The sequence below is a fragment of the Helianthus annuus genome, chromosome 16 (genome assembly GCF_002127325.2).
Source record: "Helianthus annuus cultivar XRQ/B chromosome 16, HanXRQr2.0-SUNRISE, whole genome shotgun sequence".
NCBI classification, from domain to species: domain Eukaryota; kingdom Viridiplantae; phylum Streptophyta; class Magnoliopsida; order Asterales; family Asteraceae; genus Helianthus; species Helianthus annuus.
The window spans coordinates 172,197,934-172,210,979 of record NC_035448.2 but is presented as its reverse complement, the minus strand read 5'-3'; the positions used below and the strand labels follow the sequence as shown (position 1 = coordinate 172,210,979).

General features: G+C 36.9%; 1 protein-coding gene across 1 annotated transcript; it reads left to right on the top strand.

The window, feature by feature from the left end:
• The first annotated feature begins 8,680 nt into the window (after positions 1 to 8,680).
• On the top strand, positions 8,681 to 12,824 carry LOC110912548 (serine/threonine-protein kinase BSK7). Its single transcript, XM_022157300.2, has 11 exons — positions 8,681 to 9,113; positions 9,624 to 9,723; positions 9,851 to 10,065; positions 10,192 to 10,327; positions 10,456 to 10,589; positions 10,662 to 10,767; positions 11,446 to 11,531; positions 11,643 to 11,831; positions 11,921 to 12,073; positions 12,159 to 12,272; positions 12,366 to 12,824. The coding sequence occupies exons 2-11, from the start codon at positions 9,645 to 9,647 to the stop codon at positions 12,621 to 12,623; spliced, it is 1,470 nt and encodes a 489-aa protein (XP_022012992.1). The 5' UTR covers positions 8,681 to 9,113; positions 9,624 to 9,644; the 3' UTR covers positions 12,624 to 12,824.
• The last annotated feature ends 222 nt before the right edge of the window (positions 12,825 to 13,046 follow it).

The window sequence follows — 13,046 nt, the reverse complement described above, 5'->3', positions numbered from 1 at the left end:
CATCATACTACAACTTTTAACTACAAACAAGATGATCAAGGGTTTAGCAAGGACATACCACTAGCTTAAAGCTAGGGATGAATCTAATGAGAAAATGTTGAGAAAAGATGATGAAAAAGCTAGAACAAGCTCCTTTGAATGCTCTTCAAGATGCAACCTTCATGGATCCCTCAAAGCTTTGAATGGAACTTGAATATGAAGGAGATGGTGATGTTAAAATGGTGGTGATGGTGGCTGCTATGGGGGAGCCGAAAATGAGAGAGAGAGAAGTGAGGTGAGAGAGTGAATGAAGGTGGTGATGATATAGGGTGCATTGGAACTCATGAGCCACCCTATTTGTAATGAGTGTGATTTCTTGGCCAATGTAGCAAATAAAGGAGGCCCAATCACAAATTAGAAGAATTATTTGGTAGAGATTTGAAATTATTAAGGGTGGGGTCCATGGGGATCAAAAATCGGTTAGGGGGGGGGTAAATTGTAAAATTTGATGATTAGTGGGTAAATAATTAGGAGGTTAAGGGTATTTTCTAGAATAGTGTGTGTATGCCATGTTTCTATAGTGTGTGGGGAATTTTGTAACAACTCTCACCAAAATCCATACTTAGGATGTTAATTAGCTATTAAGGAAACCCTAATTAAGAAACCCAAGTAATTCTGAACTAACCCTAAAATTTCCAGAACAATCAGAATCAGGATCAGGACTCCTAAAACTCAGGGGGGGCAAAACCCTAGCCAACGATTATCTTCATAACTTTCAATCAAAATCGAATTTGATAAAACTGTCAACACAGCTAAGTTACTTAGACACGAAGCTACCCTATGAAAATAGGTGACCACTCGCGTAGCGCAACACCTATAGGGGGTACCCCTCGCGCTACGCGACGGTGTCAAATTTTCAGTATAAATAGAGGGGGTTGGGACTTGAATTTTGGCACTTGAACGACGAAGAAACTCGCTGTATACGCTGAGTTATAGCAGAATTCGTTCATAACACACACAATTATCGAAACGCTGCCGCAATCAGAGTAATAACTCGATCGCTATTACGATTCAACGTCCGATCGATTGTAACTATCTAACGATAGTCCAGGTGCTGCTCAATTGAGCTTGTACTTTGATTATTCGTCGTGATTTCGACTTGAATATTAGAGTGCTGTTCGAATTCGGACTATGCTCTGTTATTCGTTGTGAATCCGATTGAATTATCGAGTATTGCACTGATTAATCGTTGTGAAGGTTTAATCTCGTGAATTGTCGTAATTGCTGTATTAGTTACAACCCCGTTTGTGTGAATTAGGCTAATCAGTAGACTAGACTCTGCCCAAATTGAATCAGCAATATATCAAGGATATCTGTAGACTAAACTTTGCCCGTAGAAATCTGCAATGTGAGTTCATTTCTCTTTTCTCACCGTTTGTGAGTCCATACTCTTTTATCACAGTTTTATCACCTTTTTGTGAAACAATTATATTACAAAATGCTTTCTAAAACCCTAAATGGTTACCAGTTATACTTACAGTAATTAAGTTATTATATTTTACTGGTATGGGAGGTATTATACATTATTTGATTCTCATTGCTATTACCCAGAAAGTTAGCATAACCATAATTATTATATATAAATCTAAATGGCAGATACCATAACAAAGTCAAGTATACTGTATTCTATTTGTAGTCAAGTTATTATATCATAATATTACAATTAGTGGATTAGCATATTTTGATAAAGTTATAATAATTGACATGAAATGTCATTATTCTGAATTGCATGATTTGGTGCTGGAAATAATATAATTGACAAAGTAATAAGACGTCATTATATCCAAAGTCACTAGCTGAAAGAATGATCAGCAGTGATATGTCCAAAAACACTAGTTGAAAGAATGATCAACAGTGTTATAATTAAAATCACTAGTTGAAAGAATGATCAACAATGATAATGACCAGAAGCACTAGTTGAAAGAATGATCAACAGTGCCATGAATAGAATCGCTAGTTGAAAGAATGATCAACAGCGATATGACCAAAGACCTTAGTTGAAAGAATGATCAACAGGGTTATGAACAAGTGATATGGTCAGAGTCATTAGTTGAAAGAATGATCAACAGTGATATGACCCAGTCATAGGAATTGCCTAATGATAAATAAATTGAATAACGTAAAGTATAGTTATTTGATTAATTCACTATTGGATGAAAGTAAACCAATGAGTGATATTATTGCTGTTATATTGGAATTGCTATTATGTGACAAAATACTGATTGAGTAAGGTAAATGCAGATAAATATAAAACCTTAATACTGTAAGGTATAACCATATATTTGTATAAAAATGGAATGAATTCACTCAGCATTCCCGCTGACAAAACCTTTTTCAAACATGTTTCAGGTAATTACCATAAGGCTGGATACGGCACTGAAAGGCATCAAGAAATGGCTTATTAAAGAAATATTGTTTTATAAAATAAAACTTATCTTTATTAAAGCTACCATTTTAAAATAGGGATTTATCCCATCTATTTAAATCAAATCCGGTGTTTTCTAAAACTCTGATATTTTTCCTAACTCACGGTCCTGATAAAAATTCCGCTGCAATGTTTTTCAAAAATAATCACCGGTACCACGGGACTGCTCACGGCACCCGATTCCGTCCAGGGTGGGTCGGGGGTCGTGACAAATTTTTGAGACCATAATTATTTAAGAATAATAAAATAATATTTCTGACAAAATTTTGGTGTCCCGGGTAATGTCCGGTTGTTCGGTCGGATACTGTTTCGTTAATTTGTTTAATTGTTCCGTAAGGTGTCTTATAGGTATATTTTTGTAACATAATTAATTCCTAACACTTGGGAAAATATTCAGGACCATTTAGTCAAGTTTTCTGCACAAGCCTAGTACGTTAACAAACACATGTAAGTATGGCACAGTAATCAGGAAACAGTTAAGTCATTCAACACAGTCACCAAGCACTTTAATTAACATAAATGAATCGTACGGATACATGAAATTATGAGGGTTGTCACAAGGATCACTTCTCCATTCCCAAATTTCCCAACTTTGATCAAATTATCTTTTAAGTTTAAACCAATTTTTGCAAGATCAGATTCGACCGCGACAATATCCTTCCAAACACCCGGAATCGTCTTCTTTTGAGGAATGAAAGGTTGAGAATTATTTGCTACACGACCACTGTGAATAGCCTGAAGGACTTTCACCCACAACTGATTCGGATTTTGTTTGAACCTCCACCACCACTTTGTAAGCATCGCTTTATTGAACTCTTGAATTCCCCCTAAACCCATGCCGCCAACTTTCTTGGATTTAATCAAAAACTCCCAACGAAGCCATCTCATCTTGTGACCCGATGCCGATTTCCCCCAAATAAATTCTCTTCTAATATTTTCCAGTTTTTTTAAGATACATTTAGGCGTGTTGAATAACGAGAGATAATAGGACGGGAGGCTCCCTAAAACTGACTTGGCGAGAGTCATCCTCCCCGCGAAAGAAAGATGACTCGCTTTCCATTTCGAGAGCTTAGCTTTAAACTTATCAATAATCGGCTTCCAATACCTAGCTTTCTTCATGTTGACTCCAACCGGTATCCCCAAGTGCAAAAAGGGAAGGGAACCAACATCACAGTTCACCAAACCTGCAAGATGATTCACTTCATTATCGGGAACCCCGATCCCGAAAATCTTACTTTTATTGCGATTCACCTTAAGCCCAGTAACAAGATTGAGCCACCTCAACATACGATTCAGGGAAATAATGTTATGCTCAGACCAGGTACCGATGAAAATCACATCGTCTGCATAACAGAGATGGGAGATTGTCGGCCCCCCATTAGGTAGTTGACACCCTTGGAAAATACCCAACTCGCAAGCCCTATTCATAAATAGGCTAATAACTTCCATGGCAATGATAAAAAGGAAAGGTGAGAGGGGATCGCCTTGCCTTAATCCTCTTTTGAATTTGAACTCCTTAGTAGGCGACCCATTCACCAGGATAGAACCCCATGCAGAACTAAGACAACCTTTGATCCAAGAGACCCATTTTGCCGGGAATCCCATTTTTTCCATCATTCGGAACAGAAATCTCCAGTTAATCGAGTCAAACGCCTTTTGGAAGTCCACTTTAAAGATAAGCAGTTTCGTTTTGGATTTCTTTGCCCAAGCGACAACTTCGTTAAGAACGAGCGGACTATCCAAGATATAGCGACCTCCCACGAAGGCTGATTGAGTAGGGGAAGATAAATCGTTGATAACCAGCTTGATCCTGTTCGCCAAAACTTTAGCTAAAATTTTATATAAAGAGCCAACCAAAGAATGGTATTAATCTATGGAAACGAATTTATGTGTTTTTAGTTGAAGTTGTTATAGGCTTTTTTTTTTTGAAAAGTAAACTTCATTAACAGAACCGACGGCCCAAGACGGGCCGACACAAACAGCACAAGAACAGATTACATATTAACAAAAGAACTCCACTCCCTCCAATCTATCTCTTTATACCTAAACCTATTCGAGAACCATAAAATCCCAATGCCTTAACCTCGCTCAAAATACTATCAATCTTGACCGGCTTTTGGTTAAATAAAAGATTGTTCCTAGCACGCCAAATGCTCCAACAGACAATCAAAATAATACCTTGCACCGCCTCCTTCTTCTTCTCCGAAACCCTCAGACTCGTATGGTAGCCAAGAAGGTCCTTAAGAGTGAAAGCAAATATGTTTGGAATATTACACCAAGCACTGGTTCCATTCCAAATAACCGAAGCGACTAAACAAGAAATGAAAAGATGCTCCGCCGTTTCATCCGCCGAGTTGCAAAGAGGACACGTGGAATCGTCAACGTGAATGTTCCTTTTCTTTAACGCTTCCTTGGTAGGAATCTTCTCCATTTCTATCCGCCACGCAAGAATATTGCATTTCGCCGGCACCCATTTACACCAATCCAAACCGTCCGGCCGGTCAACAAAGAGAAGCTGCTTAACAGCTTTAACCGAGAAAGTTCCCAAGGAATTAGAGTTCCAGAACCAGCGATCCACACGATCTGAAAGCTGGACACCTTCCAGCAACTCGATCAGAATCTGGAGCGAGGCTACGGCTTCCCGAGAAACCGGAGCATGTCTCCATTCCCAGAGCAACTCCGAACTGTTGTCAAGTCTTTTAATGCGATCTGCAACTTTGCATTTTTTGGCTGTATCCAATCTGAAAAGCTTAGGAAATCTATCTTTAAGAGGCTCACCGATGATCCACGGCTCAAGCCAAAAGGAAGTATCCTTCTCGTCACCAACGATACCTTTAATGTAGTTCCGAAGAGGGAACCGTCGGCTTTGTTATTAATGAAAACCTTAGCAATGTTGCTCCAAACTCCATTCAAAGGTTTCTTATAGGGAATGCAATCCCACCCCACTCTACTATTGTGAAACGCGTCGATAACTTTCTTCCAAAGATTGTTGTTTTCCGTTTTATAACACCACCCCCATTTAGCTAATAAAGCTATATTCACCCCCTTAAGTTTAGTCAAACCAAGACCCCCTTCTTTTTTGTGTCGAGAGACCCGATCCCACACCACCCAATGTAACTTTCTTTCCTCAATCGAACCTCCCCAAAGGAAAGACTTTATCATAGACTCCAAATCCGATATGACTTTCTTGGGAGCTTTATAAAGAGAAAAATAGTAAGTTTGGAGACTTTCCAAAACAGATTTTATGATGACCACTCTACCGCCAATAGAGAGGAGATTGGACCTCCATTTAGCGAGACGAGAACGAAAAGTGTCAATCATCGATTGCCAATTGTTGATTCTATTCATGGTGGCTCCCACTTTTAAACCGAGATATTTGAAAGGCGGGGACTCCAGCTTACATCCCACCTCTCTAGCCAAATCACTAATCACCTCCGAACTTACACCAATGCCAAACAAACTAGATTTATCAATGTTAATTTTAAGACCCGAGCAAATGTTAAAACACCGAAGGATTCTCACGATATTAACCACCTCTTCTTTAGACCAATCTCCAACCACTAAAGCATCGTCCGCGTAAAAGAGATGGGAGATAACCGGCCCATTGTTAGGAGTTCAAATGTCCTTAATCGCCCCCGCCTCCCTAGCACTATTAAACATGCACGAGAGAGCTTCCATCACCACCAAGAAAAGGAAAGGGGAAAGAGGATCACCTTGTCTCATCCCTTTCTCACACTTAAAGCGGAAAGTGGGCGCCCCATTCACTAAGACTGAAGAGCTAGCCGACTTGAGGATGCCCGAAATCCACTTGCACCAGATATTCGGGAATCCCATTTGTTGAAGGATATTAACAACAAAGTTCCAATTAACATTGTCGTAAGCCTTCTCGAAGTCTAACTTGAGTAAAAAAGCCTTCGACTTCCTTTTATTAACCCAATTAACAATCTCGTTAATAATTAGCGGCCCATCCAAGATGTATCTACCCGATAAAAACGCCGATTGGGAATCCGAGATATCACCATCTAAAACCTTTCTAAGCCGATTCGCGACGACCTTAAACAACACCTTACTAATAGCACCCACAAGGTTAATAGGTCTGTAATTGTTAAGAGAAACTGAGTCGCTAACCTTGGGAACAAGCGTAATGAAAGAGAACCCACTGTTGATGCTAATTGGATTTGAGAGATTTTAATCATTATTTATTTTAACTAGATGCATATAACATTCATTTTACATAAATTTAATAAAAATTATAACATATAAGTGAAAAAGACCAAATTTATTACACTTTGGTAAACCGTTAAAACCATAAGCATAATTTTCAAGGGTGGAGATACAATAGGAAGTTTATTTGGCTAGGAAGGATAGGAAGTGATCTTGACCATTCATTAAGTTAATCAAGGGCTAAGATTAAATCAGGGAAATTGAAAAGAATAAAAGAGGCGCGTGAGTTTGTTCAAGGGCATTCTAGTCAATCCAAGCCAATAGTTTCTCTCTCCTCCAATTCCCCCCCATTTTTTAAACGTTAATAACTCTTTCATACGACATTATTTTTTTATAAAAATTGCACCAAAAAAACGAGCGTTTTTTTTTCTTTAAAACGAGTATACTATTGCTATATTTAAAAAAAAAAAATTAAAACCCAGTTGCGTAAAACGCAATAGAAAAACCACCAGTTACGTAAAACGCAATGAAAAAAAAAACCTAAAAAATGACATTTTTCTAAAACGCAATGCACCAAAAACACAAAGAAATGACTTATTTGTAAAACGCAATGGCCAGAAAACACACAGAAATGTCTTATTTGTAAAACGCAATGGCCAGAAAACACATAAAAATGTGTTCTACCTAAAACGCAATGCACCAAAAACACAAAGAAATGACTTATTTGTAAAACGCAATGGCCAGAAAACACACAGAAATGTCTTATTTGTAAAACGCAATGGCCAGAAAACACATAAAAATGTGTTCTACCTAAAACGCAATGCACCAAAAACACAAAGAAATGACTTATTTGTAAAACGCAATGGCCAGAAAACACACAGAAATGTCTTATTTGTAAAACGCAATGGCCAGAAAACACATAAAAATGTGTTTTACCTAAAACGCAATGCACCAAAAACACAAAGAAATGTCTTATATGTAAAACGCAATGGCCAGAAAACACTTAAAAATGACTCATTCTAAAACGCAATGGACTGAAAACACCTAAAAAATGTGTCACTGTGAACTGTCTGAATTGTCTACTAATTACTGTCTTCGAAATGAGCCAATTTATGGAAAATTAATTTTTCTGATGCGTTTTTAGTACAGCAATTTAATCGAAAAAAAAAACCAGCCAGGGGCTCTGCCCCTTGGACCCCGCCAGGGGCTGCCGCCCCTGGGACCCCGCTACCGGGGGCTGCCGCCCCCGGACCCCCGCAAAGATTGTAAAACGCAATGACTAAATCAAAAACCCAGATCATGAAAATGAAATTAAAGAATTTCTTACATGGATCGAAGCCGATTTCTTCATCAATTGACAAATTTTGAATGATAGAAACACTTATCAACGCTCGAATCGAACGAATCGAGTGATTATCTCCAAAATCACCGGAAAAAACGAGATTTTTTTATGAAATTAAACTGGGTTTTCTTCAAAAAAAGCTAAAGAACACGTTGATCGGGTTCTGAATCATTGATTGGTGATGAAAATCGCACTATAATGTAGTGATTATTGAGATAGAAAGTGAAGAAATAGTTGAAGATGGTGGGTTTTGAAAATGGTGGGTTTTTGAATTTACTGGGTTTTGAAAAAGGAAGAAGAAGGAGTTGGATTGACTAAAATACCCTTTCTCTTTATTTTAAAATTTGCCACATGTCATAATCCTATGGCTTCCTATCCTTCCTAGCGAAAATTAACTTCCTATTTGATCTTTTCCCTAATTTTCAAAAGCATTAACAAAAATAAAAATTTACTTTATCATATGAACCGTCCTTATTAATTACTTTACAACTTATTTGATTTTTACCTAACGTTTCATATTTTTTTATATTGTTTAATAGTCATTATTAATTAATATTCTCAAATTAGTCAAACTAAATAACTTTTCTTTTTTTCTTCAACCACTGTAAATAATTCCACAATTCAAAAAACTGTGACTAATAATATATTTTATTAAAATAATATATATGTCATGTTACAAACTATAAAATGGGTAACGGCATCACACTACTCGCTTCAAAGAAGATTATATAAAGATCTCAACCAAGATATAAAAATCTCTCAAATGTGTGTTCTTTTCATATCAATTTAGGATCTTGTAACTGGGTTTTTATTCTTTTAAAGTTTGTGTTCCTTAAAAGCACAAATTTTGAATCTTTTGTATAGGGTTTGTTTCAGAATTCCAAGTGGGTATCTTGATTTTGTGGGTGTGTGGAAATCTTGGTACTTGATGTGAAAATGTGGATCTTGTGGGAACTAAAATTGGGGTTTAGGTTAGTTGTTTTGTTTTGATTTGATCTAGAAAAAAAGGGGTTTTAGTTTTGACTTTTTGAGGGGATTTAAGGCCACTAGTTAGGGTTTGCTTTTTCAGGATCATACAAGGTTAAAGTTGACCTTTTTGTTTGACTATTTGATCAACAGACAAGGAAAATTGTGCAACAAAAGGTGGGATTTTTATGCTAATTTTAGTGTTTTCTTTTTTTTTTTTTGGGTTTTATACTATCTGTTTTAAAGATTGAATCTGCTTATGCAAGTATATGCTGTAAGTAACTAGAGACCCTAGAGTTATTTTTGGTTCTTATACAAATTCAAGATCCTGTTATCTGTTTGAATCTGATTTGAAAATCTTTTTGTTCTGTATGTGCAATCTAGTTGCTTTTTTATGTGAAAGTTGATTGAACTTGAATCCAATCATGTATTTCCAATCAAGAATTTGAAAACATGATTGGAATTCGAGTGAATGTCGTTACAGTTTCGATCACTTGCTAAATCGAAAATGAAAAATCTTAATGTATGCCAAAGTTCTTTTTTCAATCTAGCTTATTAAGGGTCATCAATTCTGTTAAATTTTAAAATTGTGGTGTTTGATCGGATCGGTTGATCTGATTCATGTTTCACTTTATGTTTTTTGATCTTGAAAATCCATAAACATTTTACATTTGTTCTCAATTATAGGTTTTGTTTACTTTCGGCAACATGGGTTCGATTTGCACGAAGCTCATACCATGTCTGGTTTCACCAAATAAGGCGTCGATTCTCGAGGATCCAAACAACGGTATGTATAATGTATAATGTATCCCATCAAGACATTTTTAAATATTTAAATGTTTATCTTTAATATTGTTTTCAGTAATTTGTATTAAAAATTTGAAACAATATATATTTGGTCCCTCTTTTTTTAGGGAAAGAAGAGGAAGCTGGCAATTTACCCGTTTTTAAAGAATTTACTTTTGAGCAACTTAAAAACGCAACGTCAGGTTTTGCTGTCGAAAACATTGTATCTGAGCATGGCGAAAAGGCCCCAAATGTAGTTTATAAAGGAAAACTTGAGAATCAAGTGAGAATAGCGGTTAAACGCTTCAATCGTTCAGCTTGGCCTGATTCCCGACAATTTTTGGTACAAAAATTCACTACCTTAAGTTCTTCGATTAGGATTTCGTTATATTTCATTAATTTTCTTTATTACTTTAAGATTGCTTGTTTTGGTCCTGAATATGTATGAGTTTTTTCTTGTGAAAATCAGGAAGAAGCAAAATTGGTCGGTCAACTTCGTAACGCCAGGCTGGCAAATCTTCTTGGTTGCTGTTGTGAACACGATGAGCGATTACTTGTGGCTGAGTATCTGCCCAATAATACACTTGCTAAACATCTTTTTCACTGTAAGCCATTGTTCTTTATTATTTTCACCATTGTTGTTACTTTTTTTAATGATTTACTTTTTAAACATTATACCAAGAATCATGTTTTGTTTCTAACAAAAAAGTCAAATAAATTTCGATTGACTCAGGGGAATCGCAGCCGATGAAATGGGCAATGAGGTTACGCGTGGTTTTGCATCTAGCTGAAGCTCTTGAATATTGTACAAGTAAAGGACGTGCTCTTTATCACGATCTCAATGCTTACAGAATCCTATTCGATGAGGTAATTTACTTTTCTAAATTTTTCCTATCTTTTATATATGCATGCCGATATTCATGTATTAGATTCTTGCAGGAAGGTAATCCTCGACTTTCGTGTTTTGGGTTGATGAAAAATAGTCGGGATGGAAAAAGTTATAGCACAAATCTCGCATTTACTCCTCCTGAGTATTTGAGAACAGGTACATTCTTGTTATAATATAGTTCTCATTAGTGTTGTAAAAACGATGCGTTTTGACTTTTGAGGTCAAAGGGGTTAATCTTTACAACATCGATTTCTATACATTCCTTCTAACTTTGAGAAGAGAACCCAATGCATTTTTGTTTCAGTATGATTCCTAGTTAAAAGCTTTAGAGTAAAATGCCATTTTCGTCCCTGAGGTTTGGCCATTTTTGCGACTTTCGTCCAAATGTTTGTTTTTCTGCATCTGGATTCTAAAGGTTTGAAATCTTGCCATTTTCATCTTGCTCGTTAACTCCATCTATTTTTCTCCGTTAAGGCAGGGGCATTTTTGTCTTTTCTGTTAACTTAAAGGGTAATTCGGTCTTTATCACTTTATGTACAAGCATTTAGCATAATGTACAAGTGTTCAAAAAGACGAAAATACCCTTAAGCTAATAAAAAGACAAAAATAACCCTGCCTTAACGGAGTAAACTGGATGGAGTTAACGAGCCGGATGAAAATGGCAAAATTTCAGACCTTTTGGATCCAGATGCGGAAAACAAACCTTTGGACAAAAGTCACAAAACTGGCCAAACCTCTAGGACGAAAATGGCAATTTACTCAAAGATTTATTTTGACTTTCCGTGTCAAAAGCACTGACTTTTAACTTTTTTTTAAATATGTTCTCATCTATAGGAAGAGTGACACCTGAAAGTGTGATATATAGCTTTGGGACTCTTTTGCTTGACCTTTTAAGCGGGAAACACATTCCTCCTAGCCATGTAAGAATATGTATCCCCTTTCACCGTATGTGTGTATATGTACATGTATCTATGCGTGTGTGTGCATGTATATGTTTCATATATCATGTGATGTTTGGTTTCTAATTTCAGGCGCTCGACTTAATAAGGGATCGAAACATACAAATGCTTACGGATTCATGTTTAGAAGGACAATTTTCTAACGATGATGGAACCGAGTTGGTGCGTTTGGCTTCTCGTTGTTTGCAATATGAACCCCGAGAACGCCCAAATTCAAAGTCACTAGTGGCTGCATTGACTGCTCTTCAAAAAGAAACCGAGGTTAGTTGACTATCTTTTGACTTAGCACAAAAATGTTTGACTTTAGTCAAATGTCTAAAATACCCTTTAATAATTTATTTGAATTACAGGTTCCGTCATATGTTTTGATGGGCATTCCGGCCACAACTTCATTTTCACCTAGATCACCACTCGGTGAAGCTTGCTTGAGATTGGATTTGACTGCAATACATGAGATTTTGGAAACGCTTTCGTATAAAGACGATGAAGGGCAAACAAATGAGGTTAGTCTATTGCTACTAAAAAATCCCAACACAATAGGTTGAGGGTCCCACTTTTTATTCTGATTTCATGTGTCTGATTTAACAGCTGTCGTTTCAAATGTGGACTGATCAAATGCAAGAGTCGTTAAATTCAAAGAAAAAGGGTGATGTGGCATTCCGACACAAGGACTTCAAAGACGCAATAGAGTGCTTTACTCAGGTTATTCTTTTCTCAGATTTTGCTAACTGAGAATGTGCATTGCCTACTTGTACAATACAACTCATATCTGATCACTTCTTGATATTCGTGCAGTTCGTTCAGCACGGGCCAATGGTGTCACCGACTGTTTATGCCCGACGTAGTCTATCTTACCTGATGAATGACATGGCTCAAGAAGCATTGAATGATGCAATGCAGGCTCAAGTGGTCTCGCCTGTGTGGCACATTGCTTCGTATCTACAAGCCGCCGCACTTTTTTCGCTTAAAATGGAAAATGAAGCCCATGCGGCACTCAAAGAGGGCGCCACCCTTGAAGCCAAGAGAGCTGCAGCCACCACAAATGGCCAGTGATATTACAAGAGAGTGAAGATTTTTCTTTTTTCTTCTTTTTCATGTTGGCTTCCGGTTTTAAATTATAATTTTTTATATATGCTATGAGTAATTTATGGTACTGGAGATTGAAATAGAAAAAAAAAATGCATTCTTTTGTTGAGGATTTGAATGTAAAGCAAACTCTAGTTTATGTACAAAAAGCTTTATTGTTTATTCTCATGGTTCGGCTGCAAAACATCACGGTTTGTTCTGTTTTGATCTTGGTTTTAAAAAGCGTGCCTGAGACGCGCCTGGCTGCAGGTCTCTTTGACTCAGTCTACATAAGGCGCGCGTAATAGGGGTTTAAATGTAATTAGGTGTCATTAAGTTGTACTGGTGTTTACTGAGCAATGTGATGTTTGGGAGGCAACGGTTCGCAGAGTATATATCCGTGTATGTATG